This window comes from Lutra lutra, chromosome 1, assembly GCF_902655055.1.
Source record: "Lutra lutra chromosome 1, mLutLut1.2, whole genome shotgun sequence".
Classification (NCBI taxonomy): Eukaryota; Metazoa; Chordata; class Mammalia; order Carnivora; family Mustelidae; genus Lutra; species Lutra lutra.
In genome coordinates, this window is record NC_062278.1 from 13927201 (window position 1) to 13952791 (window position 25591).

A 25591-nucleotide genomic window follows, 5' to 3' on the forward strand; every position below is an offset into this window, starting at 1 on the left:
AGCTCTGTCTTGGGAGGAGTTTATCATCAGAGGATTTAAAGAGTCTCACATGATGCAATCGAAGGGTAGTTAAACGATGGGGCACTGATGAAAAGAATTCAATTGTCTCTTAAAGATGGCCTTGGCTTTGAAGACACAGCACATTCCTTTGCAAATAGAAAAGCCAACAAAAATGTGGGCTATGAGTCTGTGGGTTCCTTTACGCGCATTTTATTACCAAATAAGAGACTTATTTATGCAAATGAATGGAAAGATATTTAGACAACTGTGTCATGCCCACCAGCTGGAGGTATAAAAAGCCTTCTGCAGGAGGAGACCAGCATTCACACTTGGGTAACTCGCTCTTCCCCATCCATCCCATTCCTCCTCAACTCCTGCCACCATGACTCGTTTCTTCTGCTGCGGAAGCTACTTCCCTGGCTATCCTTGCTATGGAACCAACTTCCATAGGACCTTCAGAGCCACCCCCTTGAACTGCGTTATTCCCCTGGGCTCTCCCCTGAACTACGGTTATGGATGCAATGGCTACGGCTCCCTGGGCTACAGCTTTGGTGGTAGCAACATGTACAACAGGGGCTGTTGCTATGGTGGCAGCTTCTGCAGGCCATGGGGCTCGAACTCTGGCTTCGGCTATAGTACTTACTGAAGGACCCGTGGCTCCAGGCAGTGCAGAACTCCTCATCGATTCTCTGTGTGCGAACCAACCTAAAGAGCAACAACTGTCTTCCTGTCTCCAGATGCATGAGGGAGATACATCTTCCATCTTCTTCCTGACTTCTTACTGAGTTCCTGGTCTTTGACGATGCCGAACAAGCCATCCAGGCATCCAATACTGAACTGATACTCACCTACAGCCAAGGAGAGCAAGATGTATTTCTCCGACATACCTAAATTTTAGCCGTGAAGCAAGTCGATTGCCTCTTCTAGCTGCTCTGCTCCTGTGTTACTAAATTCTGCATCGACATCCATGTATTACAATTGGGTGTGGGTAGAAAGGGGTTTTGCTATCAGTCTCTTAATAAATCTATTTCATTCAGCACACACGTGTTTTTGTTCCTGTTATTTATTTTACCCTGCTTTTATGCTTTTGAATTCATCAGCCAGTTTCAACCTATAGTGGCTGGCTTTAACCAAAACTTAATTTTGAGTTCAGACTGTACACCAGGATAGGGCGATGCCTCATTATTTTGTCCCTTAATGTTGAGATTTCAATTTTTAAAAAGGTCTTAAAAGGGTTCTAAATTAAATCCAAAATACACTGCCATTGTCAGTGTTTTTCTATGCTGACTATAAGTAGGAACATTTCTTAGCTGTTGAATGCTCAAAAAATTTCTTTCCTTCTTTCATTAGTGACACCATCTCATTTAGTTTCTTTCCCCCTTTCCCTGCTGTTTATGGAACTCGGATCTAGAGAAGTTTGAACCATGCAGTCTGCTGAAAGAATTTCAGCTAAATGGACTTAGTTATGAATCTTTGTTTTAGGAGTTTCTAAGATTTGGTGTATAAAGGGAAGCCAACAGCTAAAAATCATATAATATTTTTTCCTTTTTGATAGATGAGTTTTATTTTTCCCATCCACTTCGCTTCACTTCTGATTATACATATATATATGTATATATATGTATATATGTATATATGTATATGTATATATATATGTATATATGTATATATATATATACATATAGCTGTATTAAAAATGAAGCATTTATTCTTTAGAATGATAGTTGCCATCGAAAGCCCTTGAAATGATATGTGGTCTATACTTAGAAAATGCTTCTTGTCTTGCCTCCTGAAAAATCTTTGCTTTATTGAAGCAAAATACTTTGTTTGAATGAAAGCTTATTCATTCACATATCAAGTATTTTTGGCACCCCCAGCCTCTCTCAGAGAAGGTGCTCAATAATTGTTCATTGACTTGTTGAATCCCTGCTTCATGGGTGCAAAATATTGAATAATTCAATATAACGTTCACTCATGTATGCATGAAATACTACTGGGCTCGCCACTGTGTTAAGAGTTTTGGGGACTATGAAAACCACCTAAGATAGAGACTGGCCTGAGAAACTGACTGTTTTCAAGAGAGGCTCACTCAATAGACATTTGCCAAGTAGACACAATACCAATGATTGTCCTAAGACTTGGGGGACATAGAGACAAATAAAACATAATCCTTGCCCTGAAGACTTAAATATACTTTATTCAATATATAAAGGAAACTAAATAGTCTCCTATTTTACACCAATAAATGTGTCATAAATGATTATCCAAATATAAACAGATATTCTTTATTCATTTCCTTCCAAGGACTTAAAATAGGAGACAGCCTATGATAAAAGGCATATATATATGTGTATGTATATATGTGTATGTATATACATACACATATATATACGTATATATATACATATATGTATATACATGTATATACATATACATATATGTATGTATATGTGTATATACATACACATATATATATGTATGTATATATATATATATACATACACACATATATATATATGACACTTAGCTTAAGATCAAGGAAAGCATAATTATTAAAATGAAAAATTAATATTGATATTCATATTAATATTGATATATTATAATATTAATATAATATTATTATTTAATTACAGTACATACTCTAATTTTTTCAATTGCTGTAATAATGTCCTTTGGAGTTATTATTTGCCCTTGTCCATATAAACATAGCATAAACCGTGTAAGCTTTCATAGAAGGAAAGTTTGGGTATATAAACATGACCATGAGAGAGGTGACTTAAGAGTTATATATCGAGACAGATAACAGGTATGCAAAAAGGAAGAAGAATGGGGCTATCTGGAGATGAAGTGGGCTTTCACTGGCGAAGTTCCAGCATATAGGTAGACTGATCTGGTAGGGAGATTCCAAGAGCATCAGGTACTAAATGGATGATTTGGGATCTCTACCAACCATAAGATTCTAGATCCTTATCATCATGGCTAACATTTACCTAAAGCATAATTGTTCTAAAACCATAATTGTTTTTGTGTTTTGCTGTTACATTTTTTAAATTTTTATTTCGACATAATTTCAGATTCACAGAAAAGTTGCCATGACAGTGCAAGAAAGTTCTGCGTGCCTGGATTTACTAAATGTTTATACCTTGCCCCACTTACTTCATTACTACATGTAATATAATATACATACAGTACTGTGTGTGTGTAATATATATAATATTTAGAGTAGAAAACCCACTTCAGAATATATTTCAGGTACCATGTTGATTTGTCCTTAGAACAAAGGCAGAATAATCATGAAAATTAGAAAATTTAATATTAATTCTGTTATCTAATCAACACTCTGTAGTTAATTGTCCCAATTTGTCCCTAGTAGTTATTTTTCCCCTTGTCCCTGTAGAATCTGAGCCAGTATCATGTGTGTGTCTCCTTAAATTCTTTAATCTGCCTCAGTTCCTCAGCCTTTCTCTGTCTTTCTTGACCTCAACCAATTTGAAGGATGTTGATTACTTAACAGAATGTCCCATGGTTTTGGTTTGTCTGACTTTCCTCGTGATTTGGTTCATGTTAAACATCTTCGGCAGAAGTAATGCTGTGTTCTCCTTGGTGCATCTTATCAGGGTCACATGATGTTGGTTTATGCAAATTTGTTATAAATTTTGACCACTTGGTAAAAGTCGGATCTTTTACGCTTCTTTACTTTGTCATTAGGAATTATTGCGTTGATCCTCTGACACTATGTAAGCATACTATCACTTAAAAGCTTTTTACCCACTCATTTTAGGATCCATCTGTGACTTTCTGATTTTATACATCCTTCTACTATTTATTAGTTGGCACTCAACCTTAAGAAAGAATTTTCTTTCCCCATTTAGTTTTTTTTTTGTGCTTATTTATTTGTATCAGTATTTATATCAACATAAGCTTGTGGATTCTTCTTTTACTCAATATGTTATAATCGGTTAATGTTATTTTTTAATTTTGATGCTCAGATTGTCCCAGCTTTGGACAGTGGGAAAACCTTTACAGAAGCTCCTAAGTTCTTTAGAAATGGCCCAATCAGTATTTGATCAATTCTTTAATTTCTGGCTCAACAGAATGTTCCAGGCTCATCTTGAACTTCTCTGCTCCAGTCATGGAATCAGTGATTTCTCCTGGCCTCTAGATCCCTTAAGGGAAGACTGCAATTTAGAAGCTATTGTTGCTATATATGCTCATTTATACCTTATCATTGCTAGGATTGTCAATCATCCCATCAGGTTTAATAATGATACAGTAAGAAGGTGTGCTGGAGCTCTGCATATGGGGGGAAGGTCACAAAGGATTCATTTAGGGTAAAAGAGGAACTGGCTGGCCTTTAGGCTGGCAGCGGGGGAGGGAGGGTGGTGTTCCCAAATGCCAGAGCATAAAGGTCATCTGTTCTTTTTTTTTTTTTTTTAATTTAAGGTTTTCTTTGTTTGACAGAGAGAGAGAGAGAGAGACAGGGAGAGCAGGAACACAAGCAGGGGGAGTGGGAGAGGGAGAAGCAGGCTTCCCGCTGAGTGGGGAGCCTGATGCAGGGCTTAATCCTGGGACCCTGGGACCATGACCTGAGCCAAAGGCAGATGCTTAATGCCTGAGCCACCCAGGTGCCCCAAGGTCATTTGTTCTAAAGTTCAAGTGACCATTATGGTTGCCTGCTGATTGAACACTTCTGTTCTTCAACTAGAATTTCACTTAACCACCCTATCTCTGTTTTAGGCCCAATCTTTATATTTTTCTATGTGCAGCAATCCTGGTTCTCTCTGGGGATTTGAAGGGGAATAACAGCTTTCTCTTTGCTTATAGCCTCCTTTTCATGACCTTTGCTATGGTTTCCCCTTTCTTTCTGTTTTCTTTCCATCTCCTTCCCATCATCCAGATATTCAGTTAATCCCTCCTCAATCTGTATTGTTCCTACAATTCTGTCATTGTTGGCTTCCACCTTTTGTTATAATTGAATGCGTTCTGGAGGGTGGGGGGGATATGTGTTTGGTCTGTCTGCGATCCTTTTTTTTTTTTTTTAAGATTTATTTATTTTTGAGGGGTAGGAGGGGCAGAGGGAGGGAGAAATTCAAACAGACTCCCTGCTGGACATGGAGTTCCACTCAGGGCTTGATCTCATGACCCTCAGTTCATACCTGAGCCTAAACCAAGAGTTGAATGCTTAACCTGCTGTGCCACTCAGGTGGCCCCATCTGCCATCTTGAAGCTAAAAAGTGTAAATACCTTAAAAAGCCCAAGAAGGGATTAAGTATAACAGTGTGTCTCCTTTCCTCCTACAGTAATGATGTGACAGGCACAACAATAATTTAACTTCAATATTTATTTGCATGACAATTTTTTTGAGGTTGGCTTCCTTACCTACCCATGTTACTGAAGAGAAAGCTGATATTAAAAAGTTAAATAGTTTGAGCTTTCACATCCATTTGTAAAGAAAACATGCCAACATAAAGCCAAGGAGTGTCTGACTCCAAATCCATCCCTCCACTCTAAAATGAGTTACACAGCACTTTCAGAATTATAAAACTCTTTCCCAGAACTATTCCTGCTTAATGTCACTTCTTATGCGATCAGCAATTATGCCTTATATTTACATAGTGATTTACAGTTCACAAAATACTTCCATAGAATCTTATTTAATTCTTTTTTTATTGAGATGTAATTGACAACATTATCTTAGTCTCAGCTGCACAACATAATGGTTTGATATTTATATATATTATAATCATCACAGTGTCTAGTTAACATCCATCACCATACGGTTATAAATATTTTTTGTTGTGGTGAGAACTTTAAAGAATTACTCTCTGAGCGACTTTTAAAAATACAATACTGTATTAACTATAGTTACTATGCTATACATTATATCCCCAGAACTTATTTGTAACTGAGAGTTTGTGCCTTTTGACTACCCTCACTCATTCTGCCCACCCTCCGCCCCTGGCTCTGGCAACCACCAGTATGTTCTGTGTCCGTGAGCTCCGTTTTTGCTTTTTCCATTTTTAAGATTCCACATATATGTGACATCATATGGCATTTATCTTTCTCTATTTGACTTGTTTCACTCAGTGTAACGTACCATCCAGATGGTTGCAAATGATAAGATTTCCTTTTTCTACATGAATAAAATTCCATTATATATCATATATCTACCCATTGTATCTATCTATCTATCTATCTATCATCTATCTATCATTTATCTATCTATCTATCTATCATTTATCTATCTATCTATCTATCATTTATCTATCTATCTATCTATATCTATCATCTATTGATCACATTTTCTTTATCCCTTTATCCATCAATGGATACTTGGGTTACTTTCATGTCTTGGTTATTGTAAAAAACACTGCAGTAAACATGGGCAGTGCAGGTAAGTTTCCGAACTGGCGTTTTCATTTTCTTTGGAAATATACCTAGACATCGGATTGCTGGATCATACGGTATTCCCATTTTTAAGTTTTTTGAGGACCCTCCATACTGTTTTCAAAAATGGTTGCAACAATTTACATCCCCACCAACAGCACAGATGGGTTCCCTTTTCTCCATATCCTTACCAACACTGAATTCTATTTAATTCTGACAATTGTCTTGGGAGATTGGGTATCATGAGGAAACTGGTGAAATTAAGCAATTTTCCTGTGGGCAAATATTCACCAAGAAGAAAGCTGAGACTTGAACCAACACTTGGGCTGGGGTTTCTGGATTCCTTCTGAGGCCATCCTTCTATCACTGATAAGAGAGGAGAATGTGAACTCGGTATTTGCTGATTTGCCCATAACTGAGACTATCAAGATCCTCCATTATTTAACAAGCTTGCCAAATAAATTTTAGAGTATTAGGCTCCATTCTCTATCCAGATATCAAGCCCTTAGATTTTCCTTCCTCATCATGCCTAAGAAATGATGTTATATCCTTATTCCTAATATTTCTGCCCTGCTTTACACCTGTGTCATTTCATGCCTGGACTACTGCACCCACTGCCTATCCAGTCTGCCAGCCAGTCCCTAACCCCACTTCCATACACCAGACATAATCATCTCTCAAAATGTGAATCTAATAATATGGCTTTCTTTCACAAACTCGGGTTATTTATTTATTTATTTTTTTTGTTACTTAGAGATTTCAGGATAAAGATCAACTAGTGGCTCATAAGAGTACTGATTCCTCTAGCCCCATTTCCTATTTGTCCTTACCATGCTTTCCTCTCCCATAATTGGATCTGCCATAGTTCTTTGCTTCCTTCTGTCCCCTTCTTCATCTAACTCCTACAGATCCTTCAAAAGGTCTTCCTCTACCCCAGGGAACTTCCCTTGCTCCAGTTTGAAAGCCCCACCTCTCTTTACTTTAATATCATCCTGTTCAGACTGTCCTGCCAAAGTCCACCAACCAAGACCACCAGGAACACACCCGTCGTCAGAGTTAGGTTCATCAAGTTGTTCCAAGAGCAGAAATAATGCAAGATGAGAAATTACAGGATTTCTCAATAAGGGGGGCTTGGAAGGTGTTTGTTCTAAGATCTGGGCTTGAATGGGGTAATTCTGGAAAGGACTAATGGAGGGCAGTGGTCATTTCCGTATTGGATACCATCTGTAACAAATTGCCACAAATTTAATGGCTTAAAATTACACAAATATGCTCTTACAGTTTTGGATGTCAGAAATTCAAAATGGGTTTTACTGGGCTCAAATCAAGGTGTTGGTAGGACTGTATTCATTCGGTTTCCTAACCTTTTCCAGATTCTAAAGGCTTGCCCCCAGTCCTGTGGTTTGTGTCCCCTTCCTTCATCTTCAAACACAGTAGCATAACATCTTTAAATATCTCTCCTGGATTCTGACTCTGACCTTCCTACCTTCCTCCTTCACTTTCGATGACACTGGGCCTACCCAGATAATCCTGGGTAATCTCCTGTCTTCGAAGCCAGTGGGTTAGCAACCTTCATTCCCCTTTGCCACATAGTATAATAGATTCACAGGTTCCAGAATTAGGATGGCAATGTCTTTGCGGGACCATTATTCTGCCTCCCAGAGGTACCTAATTCTATGGCTGGGGTGTTTTAATAATTTTTACCCAGGAGGTGGAATAAGGCTAAAGGTGTTATTGGTCAAGAGGCAACAGTCACTGACAATGATGCCTAGTCATGTTGGGTTTGAATAGTGTTCCTGTTTCCATCTGTTCTTGGACATGATTACAGAGTGGCCTTTTTTTTTGTCTTACTCCATCATTGTCACGGACTGACCTTGTCTGATTTGATGTTCTGAAGATTGTGTATGAATGTGGGGAATGCTCTGGCTTATTATTAATGAGGTGAGGGCTGCTGATTATCTTTCTTATGATCCTTGATTCCCTCAATAGAGTGTGTATGCTTGTAAGTTCCTTAAGGACAAACACTGTGCTTAATTCACTGTTCTATCACCACTGTTGTCTTCTACATGCTTGATAAATATTTGCTGGATTAATATAATGATTTTAAAACTAGAGATAAAGCTTCATCCTTTGTTCCTTGAAATATGGTCAGAGGACAAGCAACATTGGCATCACCTGGGAACTTCTTCAAAAGGCAGAATCGTGGGCTCCTTTTGTACTCAGAGCTTTGACAACATTTCAGGTGATTCATGAGCTCATAAAGTTTAAACACTGGCCCAGTCCTGTGGCTGCTTACCCCAAAGGAAGTAGAGAGGGACATACGTCTCACTCTTGATTTTAAAGCACTGATGAAATGGTATTAACATTTTTAGCAAAAAAGTAAAGTTTTTGACGTATGATGTCTCTTATGTTCTTGTTCTATTTTTATTGCTATTTACAGAAAAACTAGTTTATGGTTTTCATTTCCATTGTGGGTAGAGGAAAAGCACTTAAAACTGAAGCAGGAGAACTTTCTATTAGATAAATGGAAATATTTCTTGCTTCTAAGGCCTGCCAGCAGAGAGCTCTTAGGATATTCTGTGAGACTCTTGAATGTGCTGAGAATCATCTCTAAAAATACCCTGTTATTTCTCAGACACCAGTCCTTTTGTAGTGACTGGCCTCTGAGACTCCTGACATTATCTTTGACAACAAGATTCACAGTAGAGTGTCCTGCTCTTTTCTTCCTCCCTTTCCAGTAATCCTTCCCTCTTAGTAATCTCTTTACAAGTGTGTCTCATTATCTCCATTTTGAAGCTTCTGCGTCCAACGCCCTGGGTTGCAACTGCAGAATTTTTAAGGCTTCCCTAATGAGCAGCCTAAAATTTTGAGATAAATCTTTGGGACCTAGGTCCTCACTTTTAAATTTAAATGTATTTATTTGTATATTTAGTTTTTGGTCAGCAAAAACTTTTGAGGACATGATGCTTCTAGTAGCTCAAGCTTGCCATCATTCATTGTGTGGCAGTAATGCAAAACGTGATTTTTGTCATCAGAAGGACATAACCTCAGGCCTCCCAAAGGGCAACGATGAGTACATACGTTGAAGTGTCGTGCTTCCAGTCATCAGTGATGCTGTTTAGTACTGAGGGACACAACAGATCAGAATTTTTTAATCTTTCATTCTTTGGACTAAGTCAGTGTACAGGTTGGTGCCGTGCTTTCAATTTGCACGCACATTCCCAGTTGCTGGCTCTACCTCTCCCTTTGTGTCCAAAAAGTGGACATCAGCTCCTTGTTTTGCATTACTGAGAATAGAGAGTAGATGCTAAAAATGACCTTCTTATCCCACCAGTGACTGAAAGCTGACAACAAAACCATACCTTCCTTCGAATGACTTTTCATGTCAGTTGTTAAACACCTGCAAGCTGTCTCTGACAGTCAGTGAGCTTATTATACATCCAGGCATTCCTGGGGTGTCACCTTATTTCTTAAGGACACATCATGGGTTCTACATCAAACAGCAAGCTTCAGTAATTAGGCGTTTGCTCTGATAATTAACCAAGTGGCCTCACGAATGTGGCGTAGCCCTACAAGTGCTGAGATAGCAAGGCATTGAAATTAATGTCTCAAGTTAGCCCTAAGACTTGGTCAATAAGTTCTGGCCTTGTCATGTGACACTTTGGGGGTATATTGTCTGGCAACCATATTTGATGGCCTGCAATCTTGACTTCAGTCTGGTGTTTCTTCACTTTAGCTCTATGGACACTGTGGGTTGGATAGATTTTGCTGTGAGAACTCAAGATGTAGTGTTTCTCTGTACATTGTAAACTGTGGCTGCAACCTTGGCTCCTACCCATGAGAGGCTAAGCAGCCTCCCACCAGTCCTGACAAAGAGAAATGACTCAAGACATTGCCAAATGTCTCCTGGGAAGCAAGGTTTCCCAAGACAGTAAGTTATGTTAGGTCTGGTTTATTAAGCCGGGGCAAGAAGGTGTCTCCTTTTTATCCTTCAACGACTCATGTTCATCTCCTTTTGAGTGTTGTGTTTTGTTTAAGAGGACACATCTTCAGATAGCTTACTGTGGAACACTACAAATTTCCCAAGGTGTGACCACTGCCTTTACTGGAATCATATAGTGGCATGCTTAATTGGCCAGATTCCAATGAGTGTGGGCTGCAGTGTAATATTGGGTCATCTGTGATTTTGATGTGAAAATCATTGAGGTGGTGAGTTTCAGTAAGCCAGCTTACCTCATTTTATAGTCAAATGGCTTGGGACCCAGAAAAATAATTTGCCTAAATTTTACCAACACATCAGTGACCAAATGTTTAGAATATTATTCATTCATTTACTTAGTTGGTATTACTGAAAACTTGCACTGTGCCTCGTAGTGAGCTAGGCACTGAGGAATCAAGGCTGATTAAAGACATCATTTTTGCTGATCATTTAGCAGGTTAGAGAAGCATCTGTCAGTCACACGGATAAAGTTAAAGGACAACAGTGAAAAGTACTGCAGATGTGGGGGAGATGGTGGTCTGCCATGATGCTGTAGCTGGATTTAGCTAATGCAGGGGAGGACATAAAGACCTTGCAAAGGAAGTGTTTGGGCTGGTGTCTAGAGGTTGGTGGGAGAGAAGAGGGAAAAGGATTCCAGCAGAATAAATAGTAAGTGCCAAGTCTTGAGAGCAAGAAGGAACATGGTACTTTTGAAACACTAAAAGACAGTGAAGGTTAAACATTGAGTTGGGGGCTTTTAGGTCAGTGTAAAGATAAATTTGAAAAATCATCCTGAAAGCAATTGTTAGTTATTGAAACATTTTTAATGTGTGTCTCTCACAACCAGATCTGCCTTTTGTAAATGCTGGTTGTTGGAAGGAGATTGTAAGGGGGGAAGCCGTCACCTGCGTAGTTCTGAGGCCACCATAGCAGTGCAGGTACATAAATAAATAGCTTGCATTGGGTAATATGGTAGGCTGAAAAATGGGCCCCCAAATTGTCCACTTTGTTATCTTATCTTACCTTATCAGACTCCCTACTTTACTGCTAGTGAGGCAGGGGTGAGTAAGTTAAGGATCCTGATTTGGGGAGATTATCCTAGATTATCCAGATGGGCTCAATATGATCCTTGTAAGAGGGAGGCAAGAGGATAGCAGTCTATAGCATAGGAGAAGCAAGACATTGGAGGGAGGCAGGAAAGGAGGCATGGGCCAAAGAATGCAGCTGGCCTCCATTGAAGCTAGTAAAAGCTAGAAAACCAATTCACCCCTCAGAACCTTTGGAACCATGCCTACTGCTGATTTCACACATTTGGCCATAGGAGGTTTAAGACAATAAATTTGTGTTTTTCTTATTTTTAATTTTAATTTTTTAAAAACAATATTTTATTTATTTATTTGAGAGAGAGCAAGAGAGAGAGAGAGAGCAAGTGCATGAGTTGGGGAGGGGCACTGAGCAGGAGGAACCCAAAAGATGTGTAATGTACTGTGTGTGCTATCTGGGAAGAAGATTAGGAAGTCCTGCCCTTTGGTCTTCCTTCCACAGTGTCTTCCATGGATGTCTTGTGTCAGATTCCCTGGTGGGGCTGTGGGGTGATGACCATGATAGAATCCCAGGACCCTAAGATCATGCCCTGAGCCACGGTCAGACACTTATCCAATTGAGGGACCCTGGTGCCCCAAATTCGTGTTATGTTAAGCTACCAAGTTTGTGGTAATTTGGAGCAGTAGGAAATAACAGGAAACAGATGTAGTGAAATGGAGATTGGTAGAAATTAATGGAGTCAAGAGACTTTTAGAAGGCAAAATTGACAGCGCTTGGTAATAGATTGAATTTGCAAATGAGGGCGTGTCAAGGGTTGCTCCTGGGTATTGATTCTTATGATTCAGATAGTAATATCTCATAGCATGGGGATAGATCTTATCTTCTTACTGAAAACCAGATACAATTTCCGAGTAAGAGGGCCTAGACAATAATAATTAAATTTTATATGCAAGTTAGTAAATTAACTGAAGGGAAATCATATTTTGAGGGTCATGGTATTTGATTGTCAGATAGTAGTAACTGAACAGCAATGGTTAGGAGGATTACAATCAAGGGTCTGAGTGAGCATTTTCCTTGGGATAACTTTACATTATTAGAAGCATGACAGTTCTCTTTATATGCTTCCTGTAACAGTAATTAGATGTTGTCTCTACAGGCTATTTTATTGTCTCTAATTGTCCCAAGTGCCTTATAGACCTGACTAATTGGAGGACCTCAGCACTGAATTACAGGTGTGCCAGAGGTGCTGTCGGTCTCAGTCTTTGGCTGATCTCGGCAGGATCTGGGGCGGCTGAGTTTGGGGCATGGCTATCTCCTCTCAGTGAGTCTCACCTGATTATTCCACTGCATCCCAAAGATGTGTAATGTACTGTGTGTGCTATCTGGGAAGAAGATTGGGAAGTCCTGCCCTTTGGTCTTCCTTCCACAGTGTCTTCCATGGATGTTGTTTCAGATTCCCTGGTGGGGCTGTGGGGTGATGACCATGATAGATGATTGTTAACCCACAATTGTTAAATCTAGCTTTCTAAAAATTCTTAAATTCATCCTCTTGTTCATACTGTCACCTGAATTTAGGCTCCCAGCCTCTCTTGCCTAACTTAGTGTGATGGTTTTCATGCAGTTCTACTGATTACCAACCCAATGGCCATTCCTTTCCCTCTTGCTAGGTCGGCAGAGACCACTTTGCACTATAGGAGAAGAAAATACTGGATGCATGCTTTTCCAGCCTCCTCTATAGCCCAACCATGAGATGTGATTCAGTTCTAGAGTATGGGAGCCAGTGGGAATACACTGTAAGGCAAATGTGAAAAGAATTCTTTGGAGAGAGTAAATACAAAGGAGCTGTGGGAGAAGAGATCCTCTCTTTTGCTTCTCGGTTTTGGATGTTGATGCTTGAGAATATGAGGGATGCACCTGCTGTAGTGATTCTGCAGCTGATGGGAGAGCACTGAGAGGTCCCAGTGAGCCAGCTCTGCACCCTGACATTGCCAAGCCCAGAGGCAGCCCTGGAATGGCCAGTGTTCTTGCTTTTGAGTAGTCATGAAAATAAGCTCTTTTTGTTTAAGCAGGGATCAGCGTGGGTTTTTGTTACTTGCAGCCAAAAGGATTCCTAGTGAATACAATTTAAAACCCAATCTTCATACATACTTCCAGGATTTCCCCATTCCAATTCATCCCCCACACTAACAGAGCAGTCATCTTTCTGAAATGCAAAGCTGATTATGCCCGCCACCCCTAGCTAAGTGCATGAGTGGTTCCCTTTGCCTCCACATCTTGTACAGTTTCACATGCCCCCGACCTTTTCAGCCCCAGCTTCCATTAATTCTCCTGTCACCATGGCTGCGGCCCCTTTGAATCGTCTGTGACTCCTGGAAGACTCTGTAGTATTTAACAACTTTGAGACTTTAAAACACTTCTTTCTGGAATATACCCTATCCCCCTAACCAAAACTCACCCATTTTCAAGACCCAGTTCAAATATTTATCCTTTCCATAGTGAAGTTTTCCATGGCCACTACCCTGAGTTCAAGTAGACTTGTTCATTCTCTCCATCATCCCTGAAGTCTGCAGAAGGCAATATGGACTTGCAGGGTAGAATGGGTAAACTTGTTTATTTATTTATTTATCATTTTTCTTTTAATTACTATTTCTCATTCATCTTCAGATTGCTACAACCTAACAACATACCTGAAACACAGCAGATGTCTAATAAATGTCTTTAAGAATAAATTTTTGAAAAGATAAATGGAAAGATCATTTTTGTATTACAAAGTAACCACAGATGAATATTTTAAAACTCATTTAAAACATTCCCTTGTAACTTCTCTCTCATTACTAATGAATTATAATATTTTGAAGCTAGAAATTTTATCTGTGATGCTTACAAGACAAGAACTATCTTTCTGTGCATGCTGGAATTGACTCTATTTCTAAGATCTGTACACAGTATGGTTCTTGCTCCTTTGTAGAAAATCAAAGAGCAGGACTTTCTTCTATCTTTATTCATGTCAGACCTTATTTAAAATCAAAGAAATACAAAAGAAGAAATCAAGTAATTTATTAAATAATATCTTAAGATGTTATTAAAAAAGAAAGGGGTCATGAACTTTATCCAAACCAATAAGTATCCAGTAATGATTAGTCTAGTACTGAGTCATTTTTCATGCGACAATATAATATTTTTCTTTTTATCAAACCTCCATGTCACATGATCCTGTTTTTTTGAGGAACTCACAAAAGCAAGACATTTTTACTGCATTTGGTTTAGACATTTTTTGCTTTCTACCAGGGGTTCCCTACCTCACACTTTCCCTCATGTTGGGAGGTTCTGGAGGGCCATGGGTCTTTTGGCATTTGGCTTAAGGACAAGTTGACAAGGAGATACATTTAATTTGGATATGGGGGAATAGATTCGGAGTGTGGTTTGCAGTCACTTCTGTGTCTCATTAGGCTATTTTGAGCTATCCTTGTATGGGGATGGCTTCCAGGAATTCTTTACCATCTACTCCCCTAATTTACACAAAGTTTTTGATATGAAGATGTAGGATAAGAGGTCACATGTCAGTATGAATTTGCCCCATGGCATTCAGCACAGGATGAATAGTAGAGAAAATAGTTTGAAATGATGGAGTCAGAAGCTAATCTATGGAAAAAATATTATGGAAGTATGACAAGCAGTTAAGTAGTAAAAATACTCCTTTTGGAATTTTGTAATATTTATGATTTTTGTTAGAGTTTAATTTTTTGATTTCTTTTAGCATTCAACAAATATTTAATTTTGTATTTGATTTTATATTTTTATATTATGTTCTTTTTCTTAAAGAGGGTTCTCAACATTGTATAAACTGTACGCTTTACAAAACCTAGATCTTCCCTAGATATACCTATGTAAGAATATAGCTTTCATAGAACCAATGCAAGATTAGGCTAGCTATTAGCTATGTTTTTGTTTTTCATTTTTATTTTATTTATTTTATTATTACTTTCTTTTCTTTTCTCTTTTCTTTTCTTTGTTTTGTTTTTTCCTATTCAGCCACTTCATAAAGAAAGAGAACACAAATAACTCCTTCCTCTGCCAGATCATGACAATTTTAATCTATCCCTAATCAGTTGTTTTTAAGTGACTTGTTGATAATGTGTCTCCCTGAAAGTTTTCTGTGTTGGGATTTTTTTGTAGACGTTCTAGAGAAAATTCAGGATGTTTGCTATGAAAAGGCCTAAGGTTTTTTTTAATTTTTAAAAATTTTTAAAAAGATTTTATTTATTTATTTGAGAGAGAGAGAGAGACATAAAGAAAGTGAGCACACGAGAAGCAGGGAGGGCAGAGAGAGAGGGAGAAGCAGACTCTTGGCTGAACCGGGAGCTTGACAAAGCAGGGCTTGATCCCAGGACCCCAGGATCATGATCTGAGCATAAGGCAGCTGCTTAACTGCCTGAGCCACCCATGCACCCCAAGGTCCTAAGTTTTTAAAAAGATGTCATATTTTAATTTTTATTTACCATTACCACTCAGATACAGAGCTGGGTATTGTACCATGGAGGGCATAGCTAACATCTTGCCAGATTGGGTAGTCAGGTGAGGGAGAAACTCATTTCAACAGAACATTATAAAAGATTTTGGCAAATCTTTTTCCATCCCACTGTATAATGCTACTTTTGTTTTGTTTTGTTTTGTTTTGTTTTGTTTTCTTTATGGAGCAGAGCAATGTGATGAGAGTAAGACATAGTGTTAATCATTCTGTGATTTTTTTTTTTCAGGGGAAGACCTACTCTTGAATACCTTTATATTTTAGGAGCAAAGCCAGTTTTAATTCCCTGACCTTATTTAGCTGTAAGTCACATGAAGTGTTTGAATTGTAAGTACTGAGTCAACCTAGGTGGTCATGGTGCTTTGTTCTTAAAAAAAGATGGTAACACAGCACCGTGTATTTTCAAAAATGCCTCTCCTGTAATTAATCAATTAGTGGTTAGAATGCTGCATGGTTTTATATTTTTCTAGATGTCTCACCTTGCCTTTGGATTCAACCTGTGACTTCTGTGTACTCCCAGAAATTTAGGTCTTAGTTGCTGGTGATAGGGAGGAAATCTACCTCTGGGACCTACACAGGGATCTACAAAATTTTGGGGTCCAGCATGTAATACATATTCTTCCCATGGCCTTCTAAGAATGAATTGTTATAGCTTTGTGCCTTTCTGTTTCTGTGCCATGTGTCCTCTTCTGCTGTATATTCTGTAAGTTTTCTACCAAGTGCCATTCTGGGCAATCCCAGTGCAAATGTCTGGAATAGTTTATTAGGTCTTGCATGACCCAAAGTAATTTTGATCAATCTTGTCCATTCTTTCACTCCGGTTTTGAGAACTAAATTTCTATTTAGAGAGGAATGGCTTTCCTTCTCACTCCTGGGGTGTGAGGAGTGAAATGTTGACTTCATATCCCACCTGGCCCTTCACAAGATTGTCACATTCGTCAGATAATCTGCTTTTATTAGATCCAGCAAAAAAAAAAAAAAATATATATATATATACATATATATACATTTCAGAATAAAACTTGCCATTCATTTTTCTGTTTTTTACTTTGTTATTATTTTCTTTCCTTTTTTTTAAAGATTTTGTTTATTCATTTGAGACACAGAGATACAGAGAGAGAGAGAGCATGAGCAGGGGGAGAGGCAGAGGGAGAGGGAGGAGCAAGCTCCCTGCTGAGCCAGGAGCCTGATGTAGGGCATGATCCAAGGACCCCAAAATCATGACTTGATTCAAAGGCAGACACTTAACCATCTGAGCCACGCAGGCACCCCCTCTATAGCTGTTTTCAATATTTATTTTTAAAAGGGTACCAGATCAAGATTCACTTATGGTTTGTCTCCCTCGCAATCCCATCTGAGGGTTGATGGGGGGAGAGGGGTTGGGGGGGTGGGGTTATGGACATTGGGGAGGGTATGTGCTATGGTGAGTGCTGTGAAGTGTGTAAACCTGGCGATTCACAGACCTGTACCCCTGGGGATAAAAATATATTATATGTTTATAAAAAATAAAATTAAAAAAAAAAAAAGATTAAGAAAGCAGAGGCATCCAAAAGAAATGAATTAACAAAGACACCATTGTCAAAGATGGTACCTTGATGAAGTACCATCATATAAGGAGAAACAAAACTTTGTGATTAGTAAGTCTTGAAACAAGAATGTGGCAACCATGTGCAGATTAGCCCAAAATGAGGTGATGTGGGACACAATGAAGAGATACTCATTAGATCCTCAGAACCAATGCCAGACAACTGAGATTTCCACAGGGACCCAACAGGTAAGGATTATCACCAGTCCCAGAGTAAGAAAGACCTGGGTTCTGAAATTGGTTTCAGAAAAAACTATTTGTCTCTATCAAATGTTTTATGAGTGTATACCAAGTAAAGTGTATATAATTCTCAAAAAAAAAAAAGCGTACCAGATCAACAAATCATATTTATTTAACCATTCATTTCAAGGGGCACCTGGGTGGCTCTTGGTTTTGGCTCAGGTCATGATCTTAGGGTCCTGAGATCAAGCTACACATCGATTTCCACATTGGGCTCTGCGCTCCCTGCTCAGCATGAACTCTGCTTCAGGATTATCTCCATCTGTCCCTCCCCCTACTCATGCGTGCTCTCTCTCTCTCTCTCTCTAAAATAAATAAATAAGTCTTAAAAAATTTAATCCAAAAACTCCATTTTTTTTTAACAATTATAAGATTATTAGTTCAGGCAGTGGTCTCAAAATGTGATGTTAGATATAGTTCATGTGGGGATTATAATAAAGAATAAATTTTAAAACCAGTCCTTAAGACAAAGGAGCTAGAGATAGGGAAAAAATAAAAAGGAGACTTTCCTATGAGCTCTATGGCATTTGTCTTGCACAGTACCAAAAAGAGAATTCTTTAACCAAGCGAATACTAAGAAATACCTCGAGTTTTAGTTGGACTCACTATGTGTTTATCGCTTCATTTAATTTATTCAAACACATATTTATTGAATTCCACCTTGTGTGTTGTGGAAATTCAGTGAGCAAGAGAACTGAATAAGATTTAACAGAACAGTTCTTGGTTTCATAAAGCTTGCTTACAGAGAATTCTGTCCAGGGTCTATAGGACCCAGGGCTTTGAAGTCACTGCAATACTTCTTTAGTGAAGGACATACTTTGAAGGGATCCTGTCCTTGTATTCTATGACGTGAGAGCTTTCTTAAGCAGCTGTAAAGACATCTAACACAAGAGCAGATCAAATTAACGAGCTTTTTGTGGTCTCAAGAATGAAAATTGGTATCAAGAATGAAAATGAGGCCCTCATGTTTTTAACCACACCCCACAGTCAGGGTATATAAAGAAGGTTCTGAGCCTGGAGAATCATCACACAGAGGAGACACATTCCCCAGCTACCTGAGCCCTCCACTCCTGACACCATGCAGTGCAACAACTTCTCCGGTGCCGTCTTCCCAGGATGCTACTGGGGCAGCTATGGCTACCCCTTGGGGTACAGCGTGGGCTGTGGCTATGGCAGCACCTACTCCCCAGTGGGCTATGGCTTCGGTTATGGCTACAATGGCTGTGGGGCCTTTGGCTACAGAAGATACTGGCCATTTGATCTCTACTGATCTGTTGAAATTGCCGAGGCATAGAATCTTCTCTACCAAGGCTGAAAGGCGCCCCTCCACGTCTCTCCTTTACTTCCTTCTTTAGTCCTCCTTTGCTCCATGATGTACCAGTCACCGCTTCTCAGACCTAGCTCCAGAGTCCAGAAGGAAGGAAACGAAAAAGCCGATGATGCCTCCAGCTGCCTTCCCTGGATGATGTTCTTTGAGACATTTTCAGAAACTTGACGCCCAACGACGTATTTCTTCTGAGTTTTTCACCATGCTCATGACTCTTGATAAAGTTGTGGATGTGCGCGTTGAATTCTCAATAAACTTGTCTCAATCAGCAGAATACTCTCACCTGAGCAGAGTTTCTTTTCTTGGTGTGTGCACGTTTCTGTGTGTGGAGGGAGATGTGTTTGTTTTCCTCATGTGGGCTTTAGAAGCAATAAGAAAGAAAATAATCCTTGATCTGGTGTGATAAACAGGCAAGAGGGGGCTACTAGTGAGGGGGAAAAAAAAGTCTGTCTTCATCTTTTACTTCTGGTATCTACCTCCAATCCTTGGGCAGTGGGGCACCATTCAGTTCTTGGTGTTTCTCATTTCACTGCTCCTTCCCCTCCTCAAGGAAACCCAACATTATCAGGAGGCTTTTCCAGTTATTTCCATGTTAGTACAAGTGAAACCCACTGTGTTCCCTTTCCCAGTGATGCAAGAATATAGAAAAAAAAATACCATGTTTCCTACGAAAAAATTCTGAGGCCTCAAGTAATAGAATAGCTATAGACATATTTTGGGAGCCTGAGAGTCTTTTAGGGGGAGGGATTATTCCCTTATATCAAAACACCTATGGTATTTATTTTACAGCTTAGAAACTCCAAGTAAGAAACAATGATGGAAAGCTTCATAAACTTTGTACAATTGATACCAGGTAGTGAGTTTTACTCTTTAAAGATATGAGTAACTTTTCATAAACATGGGGAAAAAGTAACTATAAAGAAGTGTTTCTGAAGATATATTAGCCTTTCTCCGGCTCCTTGAGAGAAAAGAGCTACATTCCTTTCATAAGCCAAGTCAAAAATGTCTCAATCCTCCTGTTGAAAACATTTTATGTATAGTACAAATATTCTTGGTGATAGCAGGATTTGGCTTAACCCTGCACCTTTATTGAATATCTGCACATGTCTATAGTGCCTCTGATTTGTCTCGTAGCTAAAAATGTAAAGGCTATTTGGAGAGATTACTTTAGAAGAGAGTATTTTCTCCACCATATTTTACCCAAAACATATGTCTTTTAAAAAATTCAAAAAACATCTTGTTCAAGGATTTACTTGGTAGATTCTTCCCCAGTAGACTACTGTGATAGCCAATAAAATCTCGTTTGAAACTTTCTAGCAGCTGCATATTAATTCATGCTGAGAATTATAATTTAATCAAACATGCATATTAGAATAGGAAAAGAGACTTTTTTTCAAGAATTACAGAGTCAGATTTAAACTAGAAGATGTCTATTTGATCATTCTAGAATGATGGAGTTATATAAAATATGTGTTTAAAGAGAGCTCAGAGAGATATCTTACCCCAGTGTTTCTGAAATTGTGGCGTGCGGGAGAATCACCTGGGGAACTTGCAGAAAGTGGAAATTATGCCTCGTCTCTAGGAATTTTGACTTGGTACATCTGAGGTATGGTCCAGAAATCTAAATTTTTTTTTCAGCTTAATGGAGGCTTAATTGACAAATAAAAATTGTATAGATTTAAGGTGTACAACAGAATGTTTTGATGTGTGTAGACATTGTGAAATGAGTACCACAGTCAAGCTAATTAACATATTATTCACCACCTCATATGGTGAGGATTTTTATTTCAAGTATATGAAAGGGAGCTCGACATCACTAGTCATTAGGGAAATACAAACCAAAACATAATGAATTATCACTTTACATGTGTTAGAATGGCTCTTATCAAAAAGTTAGGAGGTAAGTGTTGGTAAGGTTGTGGAGAAAAGAGAACACTTATACAGTGTTTGTGGGAGTATAAGTTGACTCAGCCACTACAGAAAACAACCTGGTGATTTCTCAAAAGATTAAAAATAGATCTATCATATGATCCAGCAGTCCCTCTTCTGGGTATATACTCATAGGAAATGAAATCATTATATCAAAGAGATATCTGTGCTCCCATGTTCATTGCAGCATTCTTCATTGTAGCTAAGATACAGAAACAGTATCTCTTCATGGAGAGATGAATTGATAAAGAAAATATAGTATACACACAATGGAATATTATTCAGCCTTAAGAAAGAAGGAAATCTTGTCATTGACAAACAACATGGAAGAACCAGAAATCTGAAGTTTTTAGCTTCTAGCTCAGGTGGTCTAAGTTCCACATTGTAAGAAGCACTGTTTCAGGGTCATTACTTACACACACACACACACACACACACACACACACACACACTCTCTTATTTGTCATCTATCTATCCATCCATCCATCCTCAGGTAACTAAATCTTGAGAAAGGAAAATACTTTACATCACCAGTTAAGGACAAAGGAAGACATCCTTTACATCCAAAGATGTAAGAGATGTGCACTGAAATACATCTATGCTTGGCACCTTTCAATCACTCTACTGGGGCTGAGGGTCCTAATGCCATGCTCTGCTTAAAGGAGAAAGTATATTATTTGATGATTTTATAAACTCATATTTTCCTATGTAATATGAAAATGTTCTACATTACTTGATGTCATTCAGTGATTTTTAAAGATCTTATTCATTTATTTATTTGTCAGAAAGTGAGAGTGAGAGAGAGAGACTGAGCACAAGCAGGAGAAGTGGCAGGCAGAGGCAGAGAGAGGAGCAAGGAGCCCGATGTAGGACTTGATCAGGACCCTGAGCTGAAGGCAGCAGCTTAACAACTGAGCCACCCAGGCATCCCCATTCAGTGATTTTTTAACTGTAATTAATTTCTATTACCTATTTTTTTAAATGCATATATTTAGTCCCTCCTCTCCACCTCCCTTCTGATGGGCAAATCTTCTACAGGGTCTGTGAATTTGTATTTAAACAAATATCCCTAAGTCACTTATGTTTGGACCATCAATTTGGAACAATTACAGGGTTCTTTATCATGGGTTTTCATAGCCTATGCTTTTAGCTTTCTTCTATTTATTTTGAAACTGGGAACTAAGATGTTCCATTTATATTTATGACTTGGATTCATCTCAGGTCACACATGAAGAAAAGTACTGTTTTTCTTTCCTACCTTCCCATTAATTTTTTATTGTTCTTAATTATCTGAAAAGCTAAGTTATGTATATTTAAGATTTCCTTGGTGAATAGAACCTGTGGAACCCAGAAAGGTGATTTTAGTGTTAAAGGAATCTTATTGACAGAAGAACCTTTGAGAAAAAGAGAAAGGGAGACAAAGAAAAATTTTTCCCTCACAATTTAGGATGGTGTAGAGTAATTGTTGCCAGAAGAAAGGCATGGTTAGAGGATATTCTGAAGTACTCCTTGAATTATGAGTCTGCGACTAAGTGTTGCACCGGCAAAACTGCCTGGTATCACCCTCACTTGAGTGCAGAGGGTAGTGTTATTTCTACTCTGCTTACCATTTTCTTAATGACTTGTTTGCATCTCTATAAAAGAGGGATATCAAATCCTGCACGTTCCTTGATTTTATTTAGAGCACTTTTACATTCTATGTATCAAAAACATATTCTTAGGTGTCTCACTAACACCCACCACCTGGTTTTAGGCTTCCTGTCCACTCTCCAAAGCCTTCAGTTCTGATCATTAGACTCTTTGTTCCTTGATTACTCTGAAGCAATGATTCATTATTGTAGTTTAATATATGAACGCTAATGGCTATTTACCCATTTGGTGCACAGGAAAGGTTTAAAGTCCCCCCAAATTTTCCAGGGCTAACTGATAGAAAATGTGCCATGTGATATCCTGCTCAACATTTCCCAAATACTCTCTAAAGGCTATTTTGAAGGTATCTGATATCTTCCTCCATCACATGGTCAGTAGAGAAATGCTCTCCATGTTACTACTTATGTGAGCACAGTATTTGATGACCCAATCCAACAAAAATGTTGGCTATGAAGTTATGACAATCGAGAATGTGAAGAGTGAGTCTAATATATGTAGGAGATCCTATGCCGTATTTACAGTGTTCTAGCATATAATAAGGGACCAAATGATTCTCCGTCACTCCCATTTTTCTTTTGCCTGCATTCTTTTGCTTTTGTTCTATACCTTTGTTCTTAAGTTTCTTACTTCTTAGAGAATCACAGGATTCTCTTCTATTTCCATAGGTAATATTAAGGCAGTGTTAATTCTGAAGCAGATTTATGATCAAGAGAAGCATCTTTCCAGTACAGAGGAATCTTCAGTCAAAATAAATCATCATTTTCAGAGATTCACGCTGGCCTTGTCTTCCAGGATCCCTCCCCCAACAATGGCGAAGGGCTTTCAGCCATGGTAGACACCTAAGGAAGACCATCAGATACCTTACAAGTTAGAGTTTTCCTTTACTTACTGAAGATACAAAGGAAACATAAACATAAGACACTGAGGAATAAATGGATGACACTGGCATTTGATAAAAATTTTTAAGGTGAAATTCTTTTTTTCTTATTCAAAGAAGAGTTTGCCTGCTCTTTTGTCAAAAACTCCAGACAAAGGCAAAACAGAAACTGGAAATGCTTCAGACTCACATGGATGTGATTTTTGATTTCCTGTAATTCTCCTTCAGCTACAGGGTGGTCTTTCTCAAAACCAGCAACCAACGCTGTGTACTCGACAATAGCATAGCTACTTTTGAGCTAAATGTTTGGTAAGCATCTTTTTCATCCCACTGATCTCTTACAACACTGAAAACTTCTAAAATGGGTTATTTGAGATTTTAGCTGAGGCCATCATTTTGAGGATGATTTCTCAGTCATTTCAATGATAAAAATAATTAGACAAAGATAACTAATATTTAGTATGTTCCTGGGCTTGTTGTAGATCATTACTCCTCTTTACACTCCCAGGAGGTTGGTTTTCTTCCAGGTTCTATTTGCTTCATGAGGAAGCTGAAATTCAGAAAGTTCAAATGATGTGTTCATGCCTCAAGGCTGTAGAGAGAGAGCAGGATTCTAATCAGCTGTGTTTGATGCCTTGCTCCTACTAACCTGAGTTGACTCCAGTTTTGTCCTATAGAACTGTGTGCTCCACGAAGGGACCTTAACTGTCCATTCACCAAAATAAAGCACAGCATTGGGCTCCTCTTGAGTCTCCAGTAAATACATCGTGAATGAAAAGGCAGGATGTTATTTTTTTCAAATTAAACTAAAGAGTCCCCAATCATGGCAATAGAGTCTTCTGAACATCATTTGTTCAAGTCTGAAAATGGTACGATTTGGCTTGGGTTTTTTTTTTGTTTGTTTGTTTGTTTTTGCAACACCCAAGAGAGATTTCATAAGCGTGTGGACCCTGAGCCCAGAAACATTCCTGACCTGGGGGAGAGGACTATGGATGCCATTTGGTCAGGATCTACCAAAAGGATGAAGCAATAATATCATGCAGCAGCTTCACTTCCCCCAGCTCTGTCAATGCCATTTATTCAACTGTGTTTTTTAGAATTTTAGAGAAATCAAATATAGTTTTGTATTTTTCAATATAATTCTTTATAAATGTAAAAATAATTTGATGTTCTGTCTAAGAATGATGAGATGAGTGAGCTCTTCAAAGTTGCACAGTCCAGAAATAGAAGGCCAATGAAGAAGGCAATAAAGGGAAGGGGAAGAGGCATGTTCATCTGACAAAGATTTTCAACTTGGCCAAACTAGCCAGGCTCCTCTGAACTCTCTTCTCAACTAAGCTCTGACTTTTGGTTTTCCACGTTTGTCTCTGCTTTGTCAAATTTTAGTAAGAAGCCTGCTAAGTGAGTTAAGTGACAACCCCCTAATTAACCCCCTACCTAACCCCCCACCCCCAGTGTCTGATCACCCTCCATATCAGGCTCCTCACCCTCCACCATCTCCTATGAGGACACCTGATCGCCCTGGATGCCTTCAACAAGAATCCTGCTAGATTGGTTTAGCCTGAAACCAACCCCCTTCCTGCCTACCCTTGATACTTCTTCCTCTTGATAATTTTCCATCCACTGACTCCTGCCCTATTCCTTGGCTATAAATGCCCACATTTCCTTATATGCAGAGTTGAGCCCAATCTCTCTTCACTATTATAAAAGTCATACTATTGTACTATAGTTGCTCCCCTTGAATAAAGTCAGGCTTCCAATCTTTAACAAGTGTCATGAATAATTTTTTAAAATACATCTCAGCTCTCTACATTCCTTGTCTGCTTATAAATTTTGCTTTTGTAATTTATAATATCAAAAGAAACTTGACTTTCTCACCTGAGTGCTATGGTACACTCTTTCTGGTCCTTAAGGCTTAATTCATCTGTATCATTTTATACATGTACAAACTCCTACTGTAATCCCTGCCCCACTGCGTCCACTCAACGTTTTATAATTATGGTATTTAGCTGTATATATTTATTTTGATTGTAGGCTTATTTGTC

At 38.6% G+C, this 25591-nt stretch overlaps 2 protein-coding genes and 1 non-coding gene across 3 annotated transcripts; 2 read left to right on the forward strand and 1 right to left on the reverse strand.

Moving 5' to 3' along the window:
- Positions 1 to 342: 342 nt before the first annotated feature.
- Positions 343 to 1029, forward strand: LOC125098750 (keratin-associated protein 7-1). The gene has a single exon (XM_047728231.1). It carries the CDS (start codon positions 383 to 385, stop codon positions 644 to 646), a length of 264 nt encoding a protein of 87 aa, XP_047584187.1. The 5' UTR covers positions 343 to 382; the 3' UTR covers positions 647 to 1029.
- Positions 1030 to 15428: 14399 nt separating this feature from the next.
- Positions 15429 to 15577, reverse strand: LOC125090097 (small nucleolar RNA SNORA29). The gene has a single exon (XR_007124193.1). It is a non-coding gene; the product is annotated as a small nucleolar RNA SNORA29 (small nucleolar RNA).
- Positions 15578 to 18806: 3229 nt separating this feature from the next.
- LOC125099442 (keratin-associated protein 8-1) lies at positions 18807 to 19361 on the forward strand. The gene has a single exon (XM_047729134.1). The coding sequence runs from the start codon at positions 18842 to 18844 to the stop codon at positions 19031 to 19033; it is 192 nt and encodes a 63-aa protein (XP_047585090.1). The 5' UTR covers positions 18807 to 18841; the 3' UTR covers positions 19034 to 19361.
- Positions 19362 to 25591: the final 6230 nt, after the last annotated feature.

Excerpts from the sequence above, each read along its gene's own strand:
- LOC125098750 (XM_047728231.1), top strand. The coding sequence starts at position 383 with ATGACTCGTTTCTTCTGCTGCGGAAGCTACTTCCCTGGCTATCCTTGC.
- LOC125099442 (XM_047729134.1), top strand. The coding sequence starts at position 18,842 with ATGCAGTGCAACAACTTCTCCGGTGCCGTCTTCCCAGGATGCTACTGG.